The 24547-nt window shown below is 47.9% G+C and overlaps 1 protein-coding gene across 4 annotated transcripts; it reads left to right on the forward strand.

Annotated features, from left to right (window-relative positions):
• Positions 1-57: 57 nt before the first annotated feature.
• Positions 58-23802, forward strand: MOB1B (MOB kinase activator 1B). 4 transcript variants are annotated; one of them, XM_059843560.1, is made up of 6 exons: positions 58-166; positions 14455-14621; positions 16959-17052; positions 18084-18217; positions 19325-19488; positions 19771-23802. In XM_059843560.1, exons 1-6 carry the CDS (start codon positions 153-155, stop codon positions 19846-19848), a joined length of 651 nt encoding a protein of 216 aa, XP_059699543.1. In that variant the 5' UTR covers positions 58-152; the 3' UTR covers positions 19849-23802. The 4 variants fall into 4 exon arrangements, with proteins under 4 accessions (XP_059699543.1, XP_059699544.1, XP_059699542.1 ...); XM_059843561.1 differs by lacking the exon at positions 58-166 and adding an exon at positions 1052-1188; XM_059843559.1 differs by lacking the exon at positions 58-166 and adding an exon at positions 3015-3061.
• Positions 23803-24547: the final 745 nt, after the last annotated feature.

Below are 24547 nucleotides of genomic sequence, written 5' to 3' on the forward strand. Positions count from 1 at the left end.
GCTGGGGGCGATGGCGGCCGGGCGGGCCGTGTCCCCGCCCCGCGGCGCTCTCCCCGCACCCGCCCGCCCTCCGCCGCCGCTGCTGCCATTGGGAGCCGAGCTGCGCCGCGCCGAGCCCAGGCAGCCGCCGGTCCCGCTCTTCCGCCATCGCCATGAGCTTCTTGTTGTGAGTACCCGCGGCGTGTGCGGGGTCTTTTCCTCTTGCTCTGCGCCGTCCCGTCGGGCAGGGCAGGGCAGAGCAGCACAGCCCGCCGAGCGGCCGCGGCCGCCGCCCGCCCTCCCGCTCGCTCGCTGCCCGCCGCTCCCTGCCGGCCTGGCGCCCGCTCCGTCCGCTCCCCAGCTCTCTCCCTTTGTGCCCCGGCCCCCCCGGCGGCCCCGGGAGCAGCCGGCAGGGAGCGGCGGGGCCGCCGCGCCGTGAGGGCGTTTGGAGGGCGGGCGAGCGAGCGAGCGAGCCGGGCTTCCCCTTCCCGTGCGGCTTGCCCTCACGGATACGAGTTTGAAACAGCCACGGATCACCAGCCCCGGGGACCTCCCCGGCGGAGGGGTGTCGCTGGGTAGGCGAGAGCGGGCTCGGGGTCACACACCCACCCGAGCGGTCTCCCCGAGGTTTTATGATATTTTCGTGCGGGTTTCTCGTTTGTGGCGGGCAGAGGTTGGGGCGTTGTGTGGCGCAGCTGGGTCGGGAGCTGGCGTGTGGAACTCAGCCCCGGTGCAGGTGATGGGGCGGGCGGGGCTCCCGGGCTGGGGGAGCCCCGGTCAGGAGCTGGCCGGGCTTTACTGCGGCAGGAAAAAGCTCCCTCGGGAGTCGGTGGCGACTCAGGTGCGAGCTGGGCCTCACTTCTTGAAATTTTGCTTCATGGGCAAGAACCGAATGAACTTTGGTCCCTCCCCTTGGAAACAAAGACGAGGTACTGGTGACAATTAGCATGAACCGGTTGAGTGACCTATTAATTAAGGCGAAGATGCGCTCTAGGGAAAGAAGGGCGATCGAGGCGGCTGAAAAAGGCACCCCGGAAGAGCCAGGCTCCATTAGGGCCTTGTCCCCGCTGGGTGTTCCCGCTCACTCCGGCTCCTCTTCGACTGCTGCCCGAATATCTGGCAGTGGTTGGAGGCTTACATTGATAACCAGCAGATGTAAACGTGGCCTGGGCTTAGAGAAGAGACTTATCTCGGAGCTGGAGTGCTCTCGTAAGTTGTGTTCTCATGGAGACAAATAACCCTGGCGCTGGCTTCCTCCTCAGGCCCTCCCTTGTGTTTGTCTTTTAACTCTGCCGTCCCCATCCCGCTGGCCTGTCGCGCTCCCGGAGGGATTCCGGAGGGCACCGACGGGAGGTGGGTGCAGATGATTGTCCGTGCATGGAGGCGCCGTGCTCCTAATGAGGAGCCCAGCTGTCCCTCTCCTTCGTAATTCTCAGCTGCCACGGTGGATGGAGAAGGGGGGACAGGATTTCGAGCGTCCTGGGAGTCTGGTTTGCAAATTAGAGAGCCTCCCTCTCCGTGGCATTTGGCTAGCTGGGAATGGAAAAGCATGAAACCCTCCACCCTCTGTCACAGGCAGTAGTGAGGTGGTTGTTTCTTTTTCAGACCCTTTTTTCTGAAACCTAGGATAGCAAACCTTTCCCCCACCTCCATTGTTCCAAGTTATCGTTGTGTATGAAATACAGAAATGGAAACTGGTGTTAGTGCACGGCAAAGCTAGAAATGTTGGCAAATTTGCCTCAGCTGTTGTTGGCAGAGTGCTGCAGGTGGCACCTAATTTGCTCGTGTGCAATCTAGAAATGGGTTTTAAAAAAAATAAAGTTGAAAATATGTCTGTTAGGCCTCGAGCTGACTAGGGAAACTTCTTGTGATGCTGACATGGAGTTTTGGTAGGTTTTTTAGGTTGGTTGGCTTTTTTTTTTAGGGATCCAGAAAGTTAGCATGACCTTTTGTCAAACTCGAGTTTTGGCTTGATAAGAGTTACTCCAAGATAGCACATGGATGTCTGCAGCTTTATTCATAATGCCAGCTTGCATTTTTGAGCTGGTTTTTGCATGGTACTTGTAGCATAGTTTTTCTCAGTGCTTTTTCACCCGTTTTTCACTGCTGTGGAGGTGCCTGCCTCGGTGGCACTGCTGTCCTTCGGTGGGCTGACTCACAGTTTGGGGCTGGCTCTGGGGATTGTCCTTGTGCAGTGGCGAGGTTTCCTGTGTGGCAGCGAACCTGTGGCACAGGTTTCTCGTCAGGCTCAGCCTGTCAGTGTGACAGCCAGCACGGTGCCAAAAGCTGTGCTCTCCCGCAGGCTTCCCTGGTGTCCAGGAGCAGGGGGATTGTGCTGGGATAACACAGCGTGCGTGGGGCCCCCCTTGTCCGCTGACAAATCCCTGCCTATTCTTCCCTGTTGCTAGGGCCAGTGATATATAAAGCTACATAGGGGGGGAAAATAAAATCAAGGGGGACCATTGTCTTGTGTGCTTATGGGGAACACTATAAAAAGACTGTCTTGTGAGGCCAGTCACTGAATTAATACAACTGGGGTTTGACAGCAATTGTTATTTTCAGAGCTGCGGTTTTTCTCTTTCTGATCCGTTTCTTCCTTTCTGAAAAGACTTTGTAAACCTCTCCAGCAGTTGAGTAAGTTATCCCGAGTCTTTAAAAATGATTTAAAAATGGGAATTGGGCTAGAAAATTTCTCCAGTTCCAAAAAACCTCTGCTTAGTGAGTTCTCTCTAAAGGGAAATTACAGCATAGTTGCAGGTACTTGAGCTTACATCTCCAAGGAAAAAAAATTAAAGATAGTTCTGGTGGGCGTGCCATATGGTAACATGCTTGTGTTATCCTCTGCTGGCAAGACTTAGATAAAAAAGGAAGCTAGATGAAAACCATTTATTTATAAAAGGAAAAGATTCAGATTTATTATTGAAGTTCTGAAATTGTCTTTTCTTTAAAAAACCCCACAGAGCCCCTATCTTTGGATTAGTGAATCCCTCTCTGAAGTTTCCAGCACAGGGTGTTTTAATCAAGAGATTGATTTAAGTAGTTATTGCCTGATGAGCCTTGGAAGGACGAGGAGCTGCTGGAGGTGAGCGAGGCTGAGTGGCTGTTGTTGGCTCTGTTGGTGAGTGAAGGCCAAGTTACCTTGTTAACCAAACTGGGACAAGATGTGCTCTTCCTCATTGCCTTGTTCTACAGCACAGTGCAGCCTGGCAGCTGCTTCTGATGCTCCACACGGTTTATTGTTCTGTTTGTTTTTTTTTTTAACCTGAAATCATACTTTGTGTGTAAATCTATGTGCAGAAGGTGTAGTGAGGCATTACTTCTTTTTCCCCCAACATCTCTTGCAGATGAACACCAAGAGCAGAGCTGATGGGTTTGTTTTGAGGTAGACAAGCAGTGTGGCCTTCCCAAGTCCTCAGGCTGACGCTGCTCTTGGAGAACATCAGGGCTGTTTGTTTTTGTCCCTTCCTCAGCTTCCCAAGGTGCCAGCTAGCTGCTCCTTGTCCAAAGTGGGCCGTGTAGCAGCTGAGTGCTTTGTGAATGCTCCTTCCATACTTTTGGGGAGGTGTTTATCTCCTCTCGATCAAGGACTCGCCCAGAGGACCGTAGGCACTTCTAGACTGGAATTTGCACATGGAAGAATCAGCGTGTAGGTATTTGCAGACTGTTAGAAATGGGAAATACTGGGGACATCGAGGTATTTCTCCCCCCTTGTGTTCCAATGTATATCTTTGCTTCAGTTTTTGCTTGAGGAGTGTAAGGCTACTGTGGGATCAGGGCAGAAGCCCTCCACACAGGGATGTGTTAACATAAAATCAGCTGCTTGACTGCTGCCATTAGTGCTGTGTCCAGTTCCTGTTTTGTTTTTCTGGTTTTTTTTAAGTACCAGGTTTGAGAAGTCTCTTCAGATTTCCCACAAGTAAATTGGAGAAAGAGTTGCAAAGCTATTGCCAGCTTCCCAAATAATTTTTTTTTAAAGCCTTGGTAGCAGTAATTTTGAGTTTTGAGGAAAGCAGAAGTATTCCGTAGCGGTGGGGTTTAAACGCAATCAGCTCTGACAATCAGCTTAGAGGGAAGTAAAACGTGGGGTTTAGGGTGTCACATAATGGAGTGCTGCTGCCTTATCTCAGGGAGCTTGGAGGCAGAGAGTGAGGAAGCTGCTGCCTGGCTTTCATTTCTGCAAGACTGAGTCTGCCTCGGAGTCACAGAGCTGTGCAGACCAGTTGGGGCTGGGAGATGTCTGCACTTGGCCTGGTACTTGGAAAAACAGCGTTTGCCCCTGCTGCTGTGTTTTGGGAACACGAGGTAGGTGAAGTGAGTGATTGCCCCGTCTGAATGTTGTTAGATAGCTCCTTCTCAGATAGAAACATTCGTTTGTAATGGAAAAAATAGCTTAGGAAGAAAGGCATTGTTCAGTGTGAAAGTTGTGTTTACTACAGGGCAGTGATGTCCGGTCTTAATTGCTTCCTAATTGTTTGCTTTTATGCCAGGATTGTTTTCCCTTGTTTGTCCTTCCCTCTTTGTGTAAGTGAGCCAATGCCATTAGCTGTTTGCAGGGAGGAGCAGTGGAAGGAGGATCAGTTTTGGGGGTGATTTGTGTGCTGGAGAGAGGCTGGGATTTTCATCTTTATCAAACACCTTTGTCACCTTTTACTTTTCAGACAGGGCTTTGGATTTAGGGCCTCTTTGTGGCCACCGTTCCACCTGATGCTGTCCTGAGTCTTAGAGAGTCTTTTTTATCTTGTTTGAAGAAGGATAAAATATTAGAAGCGTTTGTCTGCCAGGCGGTGGCTGGCTGGAGGGTTGCAAGAGGCTGACAGAGTGAAGCTGCTTGTTTTTCTTAGAGAAGTAAATAAGTGCATTAAATTTGGCCACTTGAAGTCTTCCCTCATAAGCAGTAAGGCAGATCTTGCTGCCAGAGCTATCAATAAACCTGTGACCCACGAATCAGCCTAAATAAACTGCAGGATGTGCTTTGCAATGCTTTTAGCATTTGTAAACTAAGCCACTTCCTATTGGAGCCGAGCTATAATGAACTGGCTGTTTGGCTTTTGCTCTTTTTTTGGGTTTTTCTACTCCTTTGAAATACACAGGGGGACTGTGGGTCATAAATTCAGCTGCTTTTGAATCTGTTTTCAGCTAGAACTGAGTATAACAATTACTTTTCACAGGCTAGGGAGAATTTCTCCAGCCTTTACATTTCATGACGTGGGATTGTGAGGATCCAGTGCTTTGCTTTGTCATCTGTGTTCCCGGGTCTCCCAGATGCTTTCCCAGGGCACTGCTGCTTGGGTGAATTTTTTGAGGAGGGGATGTGACAGAAGGGAACGAGAGCTGAGTATTTGCATGTATCCATGCAGCTTAAGTTGGTTCCTGGCAAATAAGTTTGAAATGACTTGAAATGTCTTAGTGAGCTTAGGTACAAAGCATGGTGCATCTCTGTTTGCTTCAGGGCTTGGCTTGCCATTTCAAATCCCTAGCCTGAGTCAGCAGTCACTCAGTTCACAGGGAGGAGATGGTAATTTTGTGTGTCAGTCCCACCCTGGGAATTCATCAAGGTAACAGTAGTTTTTGCCTGGCAAATGTACTTTGATGCTCCTGAAAGCAGTCCATGGAAGTGAATTCACTCGCTCTTCTTGTGTCTTCTTTTTCCCCTGAAATCCAACCGTGACCTTAGCTTCTTGTCACAACTTTGCCTCTGGCTTTTTTCCGGTGTGTGAGGACACTTCTACCTTGTTCACCCTCTCTTCTCTTCCTTCTCCAGTTCACAGCTGACCCTTGGCAGGAATCCATTCCTTTTGGTGTTCTTACACACCTGAAGAGATCCAGCCCATGATGTTCTACTTGAGTTTTAGTTGAGGTTTGCTTGGTTTTTTGTTTCTTTGTTGTCTGTCCTTGCACCACTTCATCTTTCAGTGTGGTCACTTGCCTCTGGAGTTAATTCCTTGTGTCCTTGAGATGCTGATGTACAAAATCTTAATCCCTTCCTCACTTGAAGGAGAACATCTTGCAGATAAGGGCTCATAATGCCTGGATTTGTTGCCTTAATTGCAAGTCCTTTCTTTATGACAAAGAGAACAAATGAGCTTAGGTAAGCTTTGGTAAATTCCTCTTTTGCTGGAAATTGAGACAGCTGAGTTTTGATATGGAAATCATTTCAACCCAAATAATGATTGGGTGGGTTCTCTATTTTGAACTTAGTGAAATAACCTATATTTTGTTTTGGTAGCTGGTACTTTAATTGTGATTTTCCCACCTTCAGTAGCACAGGCCTGCTTTTGCTTGAATGGATTAATTATTTTAGAGACTTGCTCACTGTTCTGGATCCAGCAGTCAAAATGGCATTACTCTGTCTTTTACTTTAGGGTCACAAAACACTGCTTTTTCAAATGCTGAGGTGTACCTCTTAGGAAAAACAGCATCTCTAATGACCTATTACTCACTTTTGTGGTTTACAGCTCTTCTTAAAATTCCTTGCTGCAATGGGAGTGCAAAAAATAAAAGAGGAAAAGTCTGAATGTTTGAGTTCATAGAACAGTTCAGCTGACTTTGGGCTCAACTGTCAAATGCTTAAGCTTAAATAACCTCAAAAGAAATGTGCTCCTGTTATTCCCTCTCAGATGCTTCAGACGGGGGGTCTTCCTGATAAGATACATTGGAAGAGATGGGCTAATTTTCCTGAAGGTAGTTACCCATGGCACATACAGGACTTTATTAAATGTGGGGGTTGTGTAAGAAATACTTGGGGCTGAGATAATGCAGTGTATTTTTGGAAAGCTGTTAGATTATTCATTGCTGCCTCCTGTCCATTCCTTCTTCCTGTTGTTCTCTGTGTCATTTCTTGCCTCTAAGGAGTGTTAGTTCCTGGATGCAGACCCCATTTTGCCTGTTAGTCCAGGTGTAAGTGTGACCTTCTGTCTCTGTTGGAGATTTTCTGCTGGGAAGTTGCTGAGTATTTGTCCTTTGCCACGTTCCTGCCCTCAGCCTCTTTTGCGTGGGGATTACAGTAAAGGGCAGCCTTTTACAAACTGTTCAAGTGACTCTGTCTCCATGAAATTTAGTTAAATTTCTCCTTTAACTGCTTATTTCCTAAGCACATTAAGAGATGGTTGTTTTTATTGTATTTAAAAGGATTGAAGACTGTCTTAAACTCTTCAGTGAAGCTTTTTTTTTGTTCCTTTAGAAATGCCCTGATGCGATTTCTTAGGTTGTATGACCAGATTTGCTTTAGTCATTCATTAAGCATTGGTTTCCAAAAGCACTGATCAGCATTTTGGGAAGCCATCCATGTTCTGAGGCATCTTCTCCAAACACTATATTTGGTGTACAAGTAAGGATCTACATCATCTAATTTGATGCTAGAGCCAAGCTTTTATTACTGCAATTTATCACCCTCAGCGGGTTGTAGATGGCTTTCTGCAAAGCTCTGCTTCCTACTTGTAAATGTATTTACAGGGTGTGACTGTTAGCAGCAGCCTGGGACGCAGAGGGTGTTGTGTTAGTCATGGGCAGACAGATAATTCAGCTGAACCTCAGGAAATCTGCCAGGCAGGAGCAGCAGCTGGCTGTGGGGAGCAGCAGTCACCTTTGGTGGGGGACGCTGCTCCCTGGTTCATCCCATGGAAGAAGTGCTGGAGTAAGGGAATCACAGGTATCACACATATTTCCTTATGTTTCTTTTGTGAATTGCTCAGTTTTATATACAGGGAAGGGTAGGGTTTAAAAAGAAAAAAAGTGTGGTTGTGCCCACTGAATGGTTTATTAGGTACATTGATGCAGTAAAGAGGTTTGAACCTTTGTGGAAACTGAACTTGGAAACGTTACTGGCTGAAGTTCTGACTTGAGCTGGAGTTCATGCTGTGCCCTACCTTTGAGTGAGCTGATGCTACTTGACAGAAATAAGGGATCCCTGAGAAAAAAGGGGAACATTACTGGGGCTAATAGTGCTGTTTAGCTTGCAGGGAGCTTAATTAGGGGCTGGAATGTCCAAAATAGTGAACTCCGTCTTGCAGGATAAAACACAAGTATTGGAAAAGGAGTGCTTCATGTTTACCTTCTTCAAAGCTCCAGCAGCCCGTGCTTTTAAGTGAGTACTACGTGATTATTAGGATATTGGAAGAATTCTATCTAGTTTGGATTGTTCCTTACAGTTCCACGTGGTGTGTGTGTCTATGTACTCAGTAAACGTTAATATTGAAATAGATGGGGAACCTCAGTCTGATTGAAAGGACTCAACAGAACAGCCAAGACTAGTGCTCACCTTTGTTGAAAACAGCAAGTCTCTTTGTAGTAAGCTTGAAATTGTGTTTGCCTCAGGGTAGTCAGTGGATTCCTGGGAGTGCGCAACAAAATGTTTGGGATGATCTTGATTCCTCTGATGCCACAGGATTTCCAGTGGCTGTCAGGAGGAGGAGAACATGCGGCCATACTTGGGTCTCTGCTGCAAGCTTCTTTGTTGCTAATTGGGGTGAAAATGTGTTTCAGGCTTGGTGGTCTTAAAGCTCTGGGAAAAATCTGTGGGAGACTTGGGAGCAGCAGTGCAGTGGCATCCACAGTTTGGGGAGGCTGCAGGTTTAGTGCCACCGACCTGTTCCTGTTCCCATGCTGTCCCCGTGTCTGCCTGCTGTCCCTGCAGGTCAGGAGGGCAGGATTGCCTGGAGAACTTGGATCCAGGCTTTTCTGTGGTGGACACTGCTGTTTGTGGCTCTGGCCTGCCCCTCTCTGTTAGTGCTGCGGGGAGCAGGGCAGGAGAGGTTGAGTCACTTCCGCAGCCTTTGGCTGCCTTGGGAGTAGTTTAATTGTGTTTGGAGTGCACAGACGGGGCTCTGGTAGGATCCAGTGGGGGCAACTGTGACTTGCTTTGTTTATTTTGAGGATTTTCCAGGAGATGAAAGGGTATTAAATGAATGCGTTGTAAATGAAACAAGGGAATTTATTTTGCTTGTAAGCATAGCAAACTGATGATGATTTCCCGCTCATGGGATGGGGTTCTGGATGCTTGCTTGTTCCCTGCACTGGGAATTGTGGTTGCTTGGGAGAAGGGTTGCATCCAAGTGAGTAAACAGCAGGAACACCATTTGGTGGAGTTGTAGCAGCCACGAGTGCTGTAGCACAATGCTTTCCCCTTGTTTACAGGCACTTTCTCCACCTGCAGACAGGAAAACAGAGGCAGAGGGAAGCGTAGGTGTCTGGCTTGGCTTGAAAACAGGCTGTGGCCACCTAACATCCTCGTGGGTTTGGCACAGTGCTGCTGCAGGGGGAGTGAGGGCACAGTAAAGCCACCACCCTCCAAACACCCTGAGCTTGTCCCCTGCTCAGAGCTCAGCCAGCCGAGGTTTCCCTTCAGGGCTGTTCTGGTGCATGTAAAAGTTCTGCTGGACCAATCCCACTTTGGCTCAAAGTCACTGACTCTAAACTGTGTGTGTGTACAGCAGGAAAAAAAGCATTTTAAGAGTGTGGATGTGTAAGGGTTATGTCGGCTTTGACACTGAGGGGTGGTGGCTGGGGCAAGCAAAAGCAAAACTGTTCCTTAAGGCTACCTTAAATGACTTTCTCTTTCCTGCATGTGAATCATCTGATAAACGTGTCAAGTCTTGTGTATAATGGGAGCTGTGTTTTCTAAGAGGTGTCTGTGAGGTTGTGCCTTTTTCATCTGCCATCCTGTAGGGATGTCCAGTCTTTGAAGATAGCTTTTTCTTCCCAGAAGGAGAGGCCAGATTTCAGTCCACCCCTTGATGGGCAGTGAAGGAAAAATTTCATGGGAACGCTGATTTCCCTGTCAGTACTCCAGTGGAAGGAGGAAACACCATACCCCTTGAGAAGCATCTTCAGGTTCAAAAACCTCCAGAGAATTCAAGTTCCTCTGTAGTGTAGCTAATAAACAATGAGCCCCATGTATTCTGTTCCTGTAGCAATGACCATGAGTCTGGGGTAGTTTGTCAATTTGGTGCCACTGATTCCTCCTTAAACCAAACCAAAAGCTCTAGGCCTGGAATTGCTTTCAGACCATTGCCTGAGCCTCTGGGAGAGCGAGCGTGTTGTGTAAGGAGTTGGCAGCTCCTAACTGCTTCCCAGAGCTGCTGCGTGGAATGCATCCTGAATTCTTGCCTTGCTTTTGTTACCTGCAGATTCAAGTGGCTGGACTGAGACAGGCTTCCTGCAGGGAATGGGAATTGGATTGGAACAAGTTGACTTTTTGGTGCTGTAAGAACTGAAGGAAGCAAGGCTTTGCCCTCACGCTGTCTCTTCAGAACAGAAATGTTGTGACTATTCAGTTTTATAAATAGAAATGCTCAAGTTCAATCTCATCCGTGCAGTTTTTGAACATGTTCAGCTTAATTTTACCTGCTGTCCTTCTGATGCTGTGGTTCTCACAGGGAAAAGGTGTTTAAAGGCTGCAGCTATTGATTTTATTGTCAAAAAGTAGCTCGAGGTTTTATTTTAGTTTCTGTGATGACGTGTTGGCTGGTGGAAACAAACGGCTCTCACTCTGATGTTGCTATTCTTAGCAGGATGTTATCATTTGAAGGCCTGTATTATTGTTTAAAGGCTGGAAACATTTGCTTTTCTGGAATTTGGGTCTTGTCTTGGAGTGTTTCTGTGTTTAAAAAGAGGCACAGTGGGAGAAGGGAGGCAAAGAAGTGCAGAGCTGAAACTTGGGGGCTTCTCTGGTGAACTCACAGGTTGGCCTGTGGCAGTGAGTTGCTGCCTCAGTTTCCCTGTGTAATGAGACACTAATGATCCCTACTTCAAAGGTACTTTGGGAGGATTAATTGATGCTTCTGAAGGCGCTTGAAGATGAAAAAGCAGGAGTTTAAAATAGGAGAAGTTTCCATGCCCTGCGTAAATGTTCTGTGCACGGTCTTGAATTCAGCTTTTTGAGGATCTCTTGAGCGTTTCCAAGTACTTTGAAGGGCTTATTTCAGCCTGGCCGTGGTGGTGATGGCTTTGGGGGGGGCACCGAGTGGTACAGCTGTGCTTCCAGGAGTTCATCACTCCCTCCTTAGCCCAGGGAAGGGGGCCTCAGCGTTAGGGAGCAAATAGAGGAGCGTAGGTGGCAGGTGTGTGCTGAAAATGCTGCCACTGCACAGTTCTGTGCTGAGAGCAAGCTGAGAAGGGGTAGCTTTTATGGATAAAGAGCCTAAACTTTCCTGGTTTAATTCAGATTTCCCCAAATCTGCAGCAGACTTGGTGGAAATGGTTAAAAATCCCAGCAGAAGGGCTCTGTGGACAAATGGTCGGGAGTGAGGAGGTTTAAGCTAGGCCAGCCCAAGGGCTTCTCCTGGGAGCAGTTACTGGCAAGTTTATCAAGAGCTGAGGCTGGGTATTTAAGCTGCTTTGAGCACAGAACATCTGCCAGTGCCGCCTTTGAAGCTGAGATGAGCTGTTGGAGACAGTGTGGGGTGAGCAGAACACCTCACATTTTTCCTTTCTTCTGGAAACATCCTCCTACCAGCCTGAGACAGAGCAGCCTGCAGAAGGTGCATCACAAAGCCCACCCCCTTCCGTGAGATGAGTGGATCAAGTGGCAGCTTTGGAGGAAGTGTGGTGTTCTTGCTTGTGACGTGGCTGCGTGGGCTCCTGCTGGTGGGAAGGGCTTGCCGAGCCCTGCACACAGCCTCAGCCACAGTTCCTCATCCAGCACTGGGCCCAGCTGCAGCTGGCACTGCTGGGGCTGCAGCTCCCTGCTGGAATAGAAGGGAGGAATCACTCGCTAGGAACAGTGCATGTGGCAGGGAAGGCAGCTTGGAATTCCTTGAGAAGTCAGCTCTCCTTGAGAGGCTGCGTGTTGGTTGTGGCCCATTGTGGGGTTGGTGCAACCTGCTCCACGTTCCGTGGCCTTCTCACGTCCGAGGAGAATGGGATCTCCACCGGCTGCTCTGTCCCCTCTCACTACTGTGTCAATATGAAGGAGAGCTCAGAGACTCTGAACAGGAAAAGGCAGGTGCTGCCTACTGTCCTAAAGCATTTTAAAACCTCGACAGAAGCGGCTGATTCCATGATGGAATGTAGCTGAAAATAGAATGTCCCACGTGACCCAGCCGTGGATGATGGTGCATATTGTTGGCCACCAGGCAGAACTCTTTGAAGTTAAACTCTTTTTCACTGATTGCTCAAGGAGTTTAAGAAATAGACCTGGGTCAAGACTACTTTGTGCATCTGTCACATGAAACAGATTGGCATAATAGGGAAAAGTAATTTTTTTTTTTTTTTTTTGTTAAATAATAGGAGAGCTTCTGGACTAATAAGGTAATTGGAGTACTGTTGAAGTAATGCAATATTTTTAACCTAACTTTCCAAGAAAAACCACATCCTGTCAAGATGGAGGCTGCATTAGGGTGTCCCTGAGCTGTGTCTCAGGGAGTGTGTTAACAGACTTGGGTGAGCTGCATAAATGCATGGAAGTCTGATAATTTATTGCCAAAATTGAAGGTATTTCCATAGCACGCGACGACTACCAGGCTGCAGTTATCCTAATTGCTTTTCCTTTTGGATGCCTGCCTGCCTTGCATGTGAGACCATTTCCTGCTGGCTTAGGGTGCCTGTGCTGCTTTTGAGAAGCAGGGATCAGAAAGGTGTTGGAGGCAAAGGTGGAAGGGCTCACTTAGAGCACTACTTCATTCTGTTGCTACAGCCTTGGACAGCTTATGGGAAGAACCCTCCTGTTTCTGGGAAGGGGGGAGCAGGGATTAAATGCTACCTAAAGCTTTTTCCAACATGTTGCATTTTCTGCTTCCTTGACAGTGGATCTGTGCAGGGTATTCAGCAGATCTGCAGTGACTTGGTTTGTTGGCTGGCAGACACACGAGCTGGGCTGGCTATGGTGAATTCCTACCCAGAGTTTCTCAGAACAAACCACTTACCTAGGGAATTCCTTCACCATGCTTTCCTTGTGCCCTGTTCCCAAACCCTCGTCCCTTTGTTGGGCTTACTCTTAGTGCTAAAATACAAACCACAATTGCTTGGGTTAGTTATTTCATAACTTTTTTCCAGACTGTGTTTAGCTCGTGCTGGGTTCCTTCTGCTTATGCTGACGCATGTGGAAAGATAGTAATCCCAGTCTCTTCTGCTCTCCAGATGTTTTAGGTTGTATTTTCACTCCTCATGTTGGCAAAGTGCCTCTGAAGTGGCTTTGTTCATGAAAAGACAATAATTGGGTTTAAGTTAAGTAGTCAGTCAAGAGATTTGGGGGTTTTGTTCCTTGGGTTTTTGTTAGTTTCTGCTTTGTTCAGAGCTGGTTTGAGTCTGGCCTGGCACCAGATGCAGGTGGCTGCAGGGGTGGGAGGTGACAGCAACTCCCTGAGCCGCAGAAGCTTCTCACTCCCACTGGGAGGCAATTATTCAATTCAGGATTTGTGTCTGGTATCCTGGCTTAGGGTGAGGTGCAGATGCCTAGAAGCAGCTAGAAGTGTCCTGTAGCAGAACAGACGGGAGCAGGATGTTCCCTCCTTCTCATTCTGGCTCCTGGTTGCATTTAGCAGCAGGCTGTGCTGGTGTTGCTCGGGTGTCCATGACAATGCTCATGCCAGTGCAACTCTACCATCCCAGGATCCCTGGAAGTCCAGCCAAGCCCTTCTTCACAGCACCCAGGAGCCAGGATTACTTCAGAGGCCTGTGGGATGGGGAGGATGCTGCTTTGGAGCCCCGGAGAGTCAGAGCAGCTCTGGGACCACAGAACAGAATCCCAGAATCCCAGGATGGTTTGTGTTAGAAGTGACCTCAAAGCCCAGCTTGTTCCAAACCCCTGCAACGGCAGGGACACCTTCCCCTAGCCCAGGTTGCTCCAAGCCCCTTCCAGCCTGGCCTTGGACACTTCTGGGGATCCAGGGGCAGCCACAGCTTCTCTGGGCAATCTGTGCCAGGGCCTCAAATAAAGAGAGACAGCCCTTGCACCCTACCAGTAAAAAATTCTGTTAGGTCCTTGGAGAGATGGTGAAACATGGGCCAAGTCTTGATATCAAGGAATGAGATCTGGATGGTGTTTGTGATGAGAATTCTGCTGTCTGGGTTTCACAGCTTTCCACTTGCATTGGAATTCAGAGCTCGGTTTGCCCGTTGTGACAGAACTCTTCTCTCAGCTCATACACAAAAATACTCAGACATACTGACTCATTTGACACTTCCCTGCAAATATTTAATTCTACATGTCATATTTCTGACATGTTAGGGGCTCGTGTGCCATCCAGGCTCACTGCCATGGTTTAAAATTCAAATGTCTATACGTTTTTCCTAAGCCAGCCCATGTTCTTGCAAACAAAATCTTAGGTAAGGAAGTGATTAGGTCAGAAAATAGTTTAAAAGAGCTCAGAATACCTGCTAGTTTAGCATCCCAGTTTTTGGAAAATACTTGCAACGTGAAAACATGTGAGGGGGTAAGGTATTTAATGTTAATCCTGCCCTTACCCGGGACTGGTGTGCCTGTTTCCTTTTTGCTTCCTGTTCCAAAAGGTGTCTAAATATTTCCTCTGTCTCTTGCAGCGGCAGTCGCTCTTCCAAGACCTTCAAACCAAAGAAGAATATTCCCGAGGGGTCTCACCAGTACGAGCTGCTGAAGCATGCCGAGGCCACGCTGGGAAGCGGCAACCTGCGCATGGCGGTGATGCTCCCCGACGGGGAAGACCTCAATGAATGGGTTGCAGTGAACAGTGAGTCACAGGCCTTTCCTTCATCACAGCGGGGTTGGAAGTGGGCTGACACCTGGGGCAGGGCGGCTGTGTGTCCCTTTCTGTTCCTGGAGAAAAGGGGAGTTGGGGGACCTTGCTCTCTGCAACTTGCTGACAGGAGGGTGCAGCCAGGTGAGGCTTTGCTCCCTGGGAACAGGGGCAGGGGGTCTGGAAACAGCCTCAAGGTTCAGGTTGGACATCAGGAAGAATTCCTTCACAGAAAAAATCGTCCAGCATTGGAGGTGTTGAAGTCCCCATCCCTGGAGATGTCCAAGGGACAGCTAGACCTGGCTGTCAGAAGGTGGGGATCAGCCACAGGTTGGACTTGATGATCTCAGAGGTCTTTTTCCAGCCTGAATGGTTCTGTGATTCTCATGGGGTTTGTAATTTTCCTAAAGTTGGTTCCTTTACTTCCTACCAAGTTTTGAGCCTTTGCTCTAGTAAATCTGATGTCATTCTTTTAACTTCCTCTAAAGCTGTTTGTCCAAACTCTCTGCTTTCAGGCCAAACAATGATGCCTCAATTAGCGTTTTCAGATTGCTTGACCTTGTTTCCTCCTCCTCCCTCTCCCTGCTGCATGGATTTTGCCCTCTGCTCCTACAGAATGGATTCTCCCTTTGCAGTGTGCAGTCTGGGCTGCCACAAGCTCTGTGCCTTGTCTGGTGTTAGCTCATCTTTTGCTCTCAGGCTTGACGTGCTCCAGTGGTGGTACAGGATTCATTGTGCACTGCAGTACAAATTATGCTTGAGTTAAATGTCCTCCAATTGTTTCTATGGTTCTGCCTTTTTCCTTCTTGCTCTTTGACATGTTTGGGAAGTGAAACTGTCCCACTGACTCTCACCTTCCTGTTCCCAACCAGTCATGCAGTGCACTGGTGCTCCACTTGCCTCTGCTTCCAGGGCAGGCTGGAATTGCTGACACCATCCTTTGCAAAAGTTAATTCACACTGCATTGCAAAACTAGACTAGAGAAAAAAGCCAGCCCACTTGTGTGAGTAAGCATTGCTTAAGATGCTTCATGTATTGCTGGCATCCTTCCCTTTTGGTGGTTCCTGCACTCTGTGCCTCTGCTTTCCTGCGTGGCAGCAGTTTCTTCTCTATCCCTGCCCCACACCGAGCTCCAGCAGTAGCTGTGAGCCCCTTCTGCTCACAGAGGGGTCTCATCAGGAGGCAGAATATGTGACTTCAAGTCATTGCTTTTGCCCTTCTCCACCCTGAGAGCACAAAAACAAGCGTGCTCTGCCCTGCTCCTTCTTGCTCTGCTCTCAGCCTGGCTTGTGTCTTAGGGAATGACTTGATGGGCCTGTGGATTTTGAGACTTGCACGTGTGGGCATCAGGCATTCTGTGGGAGCCTGTGTGGGTTTTCTGAACATGCTTGCCTCAAAGCAAACAGTGGGCTGTGGTTTCTGCTGGGAGCAGGGAATGGAAACTTAATTAACACTTCCCGTGGGCACTGCAGAAGCCAGGGCTGTTGTCCTGCATCTTCTGAGCAGTAGCTGTGACTTGCTCCAGTAGCATTTGCCTAATCTTGGCTGTTTATCCTCTGAAAAATACCTGCAGATCAAGTGGGTTTTAGAAGCTGATTGCAGTGACCACAGTTCCTCGCGACGGAATGAAAAAGAACCCTCTTCTCTAAGAGTTTGGAGTAATGAACTGGAAGAGTAGCTATAATAGTAGGGTTAGATGGGCTGTTAGGAAGAAATTCTTTGTGAGGATGGGCAGGCCCTGGCACATGTTGTCCAGAGAAGCTGTGGCTGCCCCATACTTGAAAGTGTCAAGGGCCTGGTTGGACAGGGCTTGGAATGACCTGAGATAGCAAGAGGTGTCCCTGCCCATGGCAGGGGTGGAACTGGATGGTCCTTGGATTCCCTTCCCACCTGAAGCAGTCTGGGATTGTATGAGATGTTCTTGGCAAAGGTGGGCCTTGGGAATACAAAGCCTGAGGGAAGCCACTGTCACCTAAGGAGTACCTGCTCTCTCTCTAGTTGCAAAGTTTATGCTGAAAATCTTTCTTGGATTCCACACTTGCCAGTGGAATTTGGGATTGTAATAAAATGCACCAAACTTTCAGGAAAGGAAATGGCTAGGTTTTCTCCTTCCTTTTTCGTCCTCCAGCTGAAGATTTTGCTGCAGTGAACAATTAAATAGTTCTTGCTGGAGGCTGTTCCAGAAAGTCAGTGGTTGCATTCCGCATCTCTTTTATAATGGATCTTTAAAAGGCAACAACAATGGGAGTTTTTTCCCCCAAAACCATTCCAGAAGCTGTGCTTTGCAGCCTGGGCTGCAGAGTGCTGACGGGTGCTTTCCATGCTTTCCAGCTGTCGACTTCTTCAACCAGATCAACATGCTCTACGGAACCATCACGGACTTCTGCACGGAGGAGAGCTGCCCCGTCATGTCTGCTGGCCCCAAGTAAGAGTGTGCCTCTCACACTGGTGCCTGGCTGCACTTTCTGAGAGGATTTTTCATTTAAAAACCTGAGACCAGCTGAGTGGAGTGCCAGAGTTGGGTGGCAAGGATGTGAAAGACAGGAGAGATTTGAATGTCTCTTAAGCGGGTGGGGAATAGCAAGTTGATTTTTTTGGTCTGTGTTCATATTCGTTTGGTGTTTTATTTTTTTTCCTTCAACCTGGGAAGTAAATTAATTATCAAAATTATTTTTTCCCCTTCATTATTTTTCTGAAACATTCATGAGGGCTTATTAAGTCAAGATTTGAAGTTGTTATGTGCAGGCATTCCATTAGGGCTTACCAAAATCTTCTGTGTAGGTGTTGTAGAAATAGATGTCTGGATAAGAATCCCTGTGCCCTTCTTGGATTCTTGCTTATGCTTTTGTTGAGACATCCAGTGTTCCTGCTTATTCCTGCTCTCTAATTCAGTTTGTTGTTTTGCTCTGGCTCCAGACTGATCCTGGCACCTCAGCTAAGTGTTGGTATTTGTCCTACATGAATACCACTTAAATCTTGGTATTAGGGCAGTGCTAGGTGGTGAGAAATCCTGGTTTTTCATGTGTCAATCACATGGTCCATTTGGTGTGTTTGGGATTTTTGCATGTGTTCTTAGATAGAGTTTTAAAATGCTTGCAGACCATGTGATTTGTTGCTGTTAGAAAAATGGGGTTTTTTTGTCCCGTTGTGAGCAGCACCTTCATAATCCCTCATCGGGTTTGTTTATGGTGAAAATATTCTCCCAGCATTTGTTCTGACAAATCCAAATTTGCTAAACAAATGGAGAGGACAGATGTATCAGGTGCAGGCAAGCTTTGCATGAAGCCACACGTGTGATCTGTAGCATACAAACCCTGTGGTTCACCCGGGAGCTGGTGTTGTCAGACTGCCCGTGTTGGGTGTGCTTGGGGTTTTCCAGCCCTGTCTTTCCAAGGTGATCCACCATCTGGCAGGCCCATCAGGAGTGGTGCTCAAGGCTGCCTTGTCTCACCCCAGGTACGAGTACCACTGGGCAGATGGCACCAACATCAAGAAGCCCATCAAGTGCTCAGCACCAAAGTACATCGATTACCTGATGACCTGGGTCCAGGACCAGCTGGATGATGAAACGCTCTTTCCTTCCAAAATAGGTGAGGGGCTAACTGCAGCTGAGCAGGGCACTCGGGTTACACCTGCACAGGAGCACTCCAGGGGTGAAAGGTCTCCTCAGAGCTTGATGTGCGGGGCAGGTTTGGAAGGTTATGTTATCTGTCTGCTCACACTTATCTTTGAAGGGGTGTTGTAATGCATGAACTCTGATCTGTGTGTTAGTGCTCCTGACAAACACCTGTCCTGGTTCTGGGTGCAGGAAGTACCATTCCCAACTAATAACTGGGTCTGTTCATCGAGTCTGGTGTTGCATTCATTTGGAGCAGTGACTTGTTTCTTTAGGAGGAAAGCAGAGGGTCTCAGACTCTTGTAACCAGTAACTGGCAGCTTTTTGTCACAGAAGGGATATCTGCTTGTCATGAGAGAGTTTCAGCCTTATCTCTAAAGAAGCTGAATTGCAGCTTTGATCTTAAGTTGGTGATGTTTTTTGCGTGGTTTTCTTGAAGTGAAGGTAAAAAATGGATGTTTAAAAGAGGCTTTTTTCAGAAAAGCAGGAGGGAAATAATGACCAACCAACACTTTGGAAAAGATAACAGGAGAGATCTCTTGGTTGCCTTAACTTTGTAAATAGTTTCTGAGGCTTTTGACACATTTTCATTGAACTTCTTTAGAGAAACCGTGCCTTCAGAGAGAGATTCCAAGAGAAGCCACAAACCAAGCAGCTAAGCATGGACTGCCCGTGTGCTGCAGCAGGCAGAGGAGGAAATGCCATGTGCACATGTGCAGGGCAGGCTGCAGCAGGAGCATGAGAACAGTGATGGTGGGACCTGAAAGCATTGGTGAGGTCCTGGCTGGCCCCAGAGCATGCAGAGCATGTGGCCTTCAGGCAAGGCTTGGGCACTAGGAAAGGCTGCAGAGGAGCTGACTGGGGAGACTGGTAGGTGAGGAGGAGCTCGGCAGGTTTCCTCTTTTCAGAGGGTTGATAGATATCTTTTTTTAGCCTGGGGAAGTGACAGCTGAAGAGTTCATGGCTCCCAGCAGCCGCTTGCCATTTCCCAGCTGGTTTCAGTAAAACCTGTAGTGGCTTTCACAGCAGACCAACACGGCCTGGCAGTTGGAGAATAAGCCCTCTGTTTCCTTCTCCCCAGGCGTACCGTTCCCAAAGAACTTCATGTCAGTGGCCAAGACAATTCTCAAGCGTCTCTTCAGAGTTTACGCCCACATCTACCACCAGCACTTCGACCCGGTGATCCAGCTGCAGGAGGAGGCACACCTTAACACTTCTTTCAAGCACTTTATCTTTTTTGTTCAGGTAAGGACGTGGCAAGCGGTGTTCTCGCTTCCAAGCTACCTTATCCCCCTTCCCTTGTGGGAGAAAAATCAGCATCTTCTTAGGTTCCCTTCCTTTAAGAGGGAGGACAAGCTTCAGGCAGTGGAAGGCTTGGGGTGTGGCAGATGGGCAGGGGAGGATGTGGTGGCTGAGCCTGGGCTTGGAGGGCTGAGTGCCAGATGACTTCTGGCTAAATGAGGCTTCTCACCTCAGCTGTACCCACAAAATGCTCTTTGTGTGTCTTCCTCCTCATCCCTGTTACAGGAATTCAACCTTATTGATAGAAGAGAACTTGCACCACTTCAAGAACTGATTGAAAAACTCACCTCCAAGGACAGATAAAAGGAAGAGGACTTCTTGGAGTCACTTGTTTCTTTAAGCGAGCGTGTGGTATTTGTTTTTTGTTAATTGTTTTTTTTTTAAAAAAAAACAAAACAACCCCCCTGTGCTGTTACCAGTGACAGCTGAGATCTACTTTTCTGTGCTTTTATTAGGGGAAATCTTTTCTCTGTTAGTGACATGTGGTAAATAGCTTTTTTTTTATTATTATTAATATTATTTTACTGTTGTTATTCATTGTGGAATTTCTAGCAGGTGCTGAGTGTTTATTAAGGAAACATGCTTGGCTGGGGGATTGACTCTGCTGGTGGATGGGTTCTTGTGTTGTGTCAGTGGTAGCCCATTCTCATGAAGTCCCTGGAAGACTTGCTTACATTCTCTAAGTGCCTTGGCAGACTCACTTCTGAGGTGCAAAGCACATACAATACTGAACATTGCTGGAAACAGAAAATATGTACTAACACCCAGACACTTACTGAAACTTGTTTTAAGAATATATATATCTATGCTTACACTAGAAAAAAAAAAAAAAAAAAGCCATAACTTGCTGAAATCAATGATCTCCAGCTTTTAATACAAATACTTGTCTTATTTTTTTAGAGATGAATATAGAATTTTTCAAAGCTAGGTTACTTCTTAGGAAGAAAAGCGAAGCGCTCGCTAAAGCGAAACGGCCAAGGTGGTGTCCAAATTACACAGGCCTCGTGCTGAGCAAGCAGTTCCATGCCTGCTGCCATGGGACTTGGCATAGTTGCTTTTATTTTCTTAGCAGGAGAGCATCAGTTGGGTCAGCCAGCTTGTTAAGTTCCCCTAGCAGTTGCCAAATGAACAGGTAGTTTGCACAAATACAATTGGGGAAAATATTCCCTAGGAAAAATTGCACTGGGATAGTAGTAATAATAATAATAATAAGGAAAACCTGGCTTGAAAAATAACTGCTGGAAAGGTGTTTTTAAGTTAGGGATGCAAAGCCTGGCTCTGAGGAGGGGGCTCTGGTGGCCAGTGTTTGCTGTTTGAAGAAATGTGTCTTGGAGGGGAGATAATTTCTGGGGCTGCTTTGGAGTCACGTTACTGTGATGGTGTTCTCCCCTGTTTAAAACCACTGCCCATCTTCTGGGAGCTCCAGCTGTTGGGAACAGCAGCAGGAGCAGGGGAGGCCGAGGTGAGCACGTGGCAGAGAAGTTGAGCTTCTGTTTTGCACGCCTCGGCTCGACCAAGAACGCCAAGTAAAGTTGGAGCTGGCATGCAGGAGCCTGCAGGAGAGGTGAGTGGCCATTGGCACGGGCAGCTGGGAGCAGCTGAGCACAGAGGTGACTCACTTGGGAGCTGCTGGGCTCCTGTGAGGGATCCTGATCTTCTGGCTTTTCCTGTGCCACCATCCGCACGGCAGCGCCAAAGCCACCCATCTCCCAAATCCAAACTGCTCGGTTTGGACACAGAGAGAGCAAGGCAGGAGCTCCCAGGTGCTAAACAGGGGATGCCTCCCATTCCAGGGTGACTCCTTGGTTTGGTGTCCTGTGCCAGCAAGCAGCAGAAAGGGTAAAGGTGTAGAAATGAGGATTTGCTTGGACACGGTGGTGCAGGGGTTCACGTTCCTGGCACGCTTGTGCCCTAGGAGGGCTTAGTTCTTGTTGTTGTTGCAGTTTTTTCTTTTGAACAGCCAGTTCTAGAAATCCAGAGGCATCTGCTGCAATTCAGCCCCTGAGAATTGGAATGTATCAAAATGAGTCCTAGGTGGATAGTGTGCTTTTTTAATTCAATATCTGGCAGTAGAAAGTCTTTGACCGAGTAGTTTCTAGGCACGTAATAAAAGCTTGGAGATCATGATTCGCCTGACAGCTGTATGAACACATTGTTTAATTACACAACACTTGAAAATAACATCATTGAGGACGTGTTTGCAGTGGTGGGGATTTAGGGTCCCCGTGCTGTTTCTTTTTGCAGCTTCTCTTTGTTGTTTTGCTTCTGAAAGCTGTGGGACCAGAAGTTGACGTGTGTTTACACTCTCGGAGTAAGGGCACATGGAAATGCCACTCAAAGGAATCTGGATCGAGTGAATGTGTTTATAAAATAGTGCATTTATGGGAGGAAAAGGGGGGGACACCCCCTGCCCCTCCAAATAAACCCCAGAGAGGCAAACCCTGCTCTGCTCTCGACCCCACTTTGGACTTTGAGGGGTGACGAGCGCTCGGGGACAAAACCTCCCGGCTTTGGTCACGGGAAGCAGAAAGTGCCAGCAGGCTTGAACCAGGCTGTGCTTCCAGTGCTGCCTCAGGCCCTCCAGCCTGGTGGGGTCCTGAATTCCTGTGCTTTGTGGTGCTCTGCTGCTCCCAGCACGTTGCATCTTGTCGGGGCTTTGGGTGGTGGCTCCTCCCTGGAGCTGGGCAGAGGCGAAGGGCCGAGCCCACGGTGCTCAGCCAGGGGTGGATGGATATGGGATGTGTGTCCAAGTCTTTCCAGTCCCAGTCAGGGATATAAGTTACCCCAGCAAAGAGGAACCAAACCACGGCCTTCTGCTGCTGCAGGTGGCTGAGGGGACAAAACAGGTTCTGAGGGGCAGGCAGCCCATCTGCAAGTATCCAGTTTCTTTTCCTGCTTACTATGCAATGTAGAGCTTTGAACTTCTGCTTTTCTGTGGAGATGGAGAGGAGTAGTGCCCTCACTCAGTCCTTGGGAACTGAGCCCTCTCCCAGTGTCCCTGACCCTCAGTTACCAGGTAAGGACACCTATTTGCTGCTATGGACTCAACTTACCTTTCAGATTGTTCCTTTCTATTTCACACCCCTCTTCCTTTCTCCCGGGTCACCAGACACAGGTGTGTTTTGCTACAAACGCATCCTTTTGGACAGCTGTGTCTTTCCTTGCTGCCCTCTCCTCCTCTCCTGCCTGCCAGACTGCTGTTCCTGTACAAAACCCCCCTTTTGGTTGGATTAGCTGAGGAGCTGCAGCGCCAGCAGAGATTCCTTGCTTTTTTCCCCACTCAAGCATTCCCTTCTGCACCAGATTTCATTTCCTTCACTGCTGGTAGCAGTTGTCTCTTTTTCAATCCCTCACTCCTGAAACCACTGGCAGTTTTATGGATGCCCATTGTTTTTTCCTGGATACCTTCTCTTTTAACACGAGACTAACTTTGGTGATTTCAGTGTTAAACCTCCTTCTTCCCCCCGCTTTTCTTACGGTTTCCTCTTGCCAGGTTCAGTTTGCAGCCTAGGGAAATACCCAGTTACCTTATTTTGTCAGAAGAACCGATTCCCCAGATTGTTCATAGAATATTGTATTTTTAGGGGAGATTAATTTTTTATAGCCACTGAACTATACTCATTATTTTTGTACGTTTGGAACTTGGGGACAATTTTTCCGAGCCGTGTCGCGGAGGGGACGTTTGTTGTCGTGGCTGTTGGACTGCTTGGGAATGCTGTGCTCGTGTGGTGCAGAGGCACGTGGCCTGGTGTGCACTGGGAGAGACAGAAGGATGCAATAAAAAGGTTTCCATGAAAACCAGTGAGGTTTGAATAAAAATGAACGAGGCTTCAGTAAAAGGCCATTTCTGAAGGTAAAAAAAAAAAAAAGAGGAATTAATTCTGAAAGCGACACTAACCTTTCCTCCTCCTTGAGAATCCTGAAATATGTGGGACAAAACTCAGTGTAACTCAGTGTAAAATGCAAGGAGAGAACCCTTACTGTGAGCTAACTGTGCCAATACCGCTTCAGTTCGTAGTCACTGATGGAGATTTCAGTTGGAAACAAAAACAGCTTTTGGTTCAAAAAGAATAAGTTGAATGTCTGAAAACCCGCACCGTGTTTATTTGAGAGTTGTAAATAATGTATACAGATGGTTGTATGTGATGGGGCAAAATATTTAAATCCTAGGGTTTTTTGGTTTGGTTTTTTTTTTTTTTTTTTCAATAAGAAACTGAAGGCTGTTTATAAGAGAAAATAAATAGCTATGTTTGACCATGACTGTCTTTATTTCCTTCTTGGACTCGCCCCTCGGTGGTCTCCTACTTGTAAATAGATTTTTTCCCCCCTCCCCTCTATTTTGCAAACGTGTGACCAGGAGGCACCCAAGGATGCTGTTGGCAGCTTGGTGCCACAGGAGGTGCAGCAGACTCCACTTTTGGCCCTGCCCAGCAGCACAGGTGACTTTTTTTGGCTTTTCTTTCTCCCGGGAGCCTCTGGTGACCCCAACAGCTGGAGCACTCCAGAATCCCTGCCCTCCCCCGTGGTAAGTTGCTCTGACACGTGGCTGGAGGGCAGTTTGGAACAAGGTGGTTAAAAATCTGGCTTTTACTTGCATTTTTTACACAGATCTGGGGCCATAACTGCCTCGCTGCTGGTGCCCATCCCCTTTGGCTCAGGATTTTTCCCCATTGAACTCGGATCTCCTTGGGTTCCGTGTCTGTTTGGGAGGTTTTAGGGTTTCATGGAATCCCACATTGGCTTGGAAGGGACTTAAGAGCCCTTGCCAAGGGCAGGGACACCTCCCACTGTCCCAGGCTGCTCTAAGTCCTGTCCAGCCTGGCCTTGGACGCTTCCAGGGATCCCGGGACAGCCACAGCTTCTCTGGGCACCCTGTGCCACAGCCTGCCCACCCTCGCAGGGAACAATTCCTTCCTAAAGTTGGGTATGTCTTCTCAATGATTTTCACTAACAGCCCTCTAAGTTCAACTGCCGGCTATTTCCTTGAGAGGCAGCTCTCGTG

This window comes from Haemorhous mexicanus, chromosome 4 (assembly GCF_027477595.1).
Source record: "Haemorhous mexicanus isolate bHaeMex1 chromosome 4, bHaeMex1.pri, whole genome shotgun sequence".
Taxonomy (NCBI): Eukaryota; Metazoa; Chordata; class Aves; order Passeriformes; family Fringillidae; genus Haemorhous; species Haemorhous mexicanus.

Excerpts from the sequence above, each read along its gene's own strand:
- MOB1B (XM_059843558.1), top strand. The coding sequence starts at position 6,003 with ATGCCTGGATTTGTTGCCTTAATTGCAAGTCCTTTCTTTATGACAAAG. Across the intron at positions 14,622-16,958 it reads TGAATGGGTTGCAGTGAACA|CTGTCGACTTCTTCAACCAG; the intron begins GTGAGTCACAGG and ends CATGCTTTCCAG. Across the intron at positions 18,218-19,324 it reads GCTCTTTCCTTCCAAAATAG|GCGTACCGTTCCCAAAGAAC; the intron begins GTGAGGGGCTAA and ends CCTTCTCCCCAG.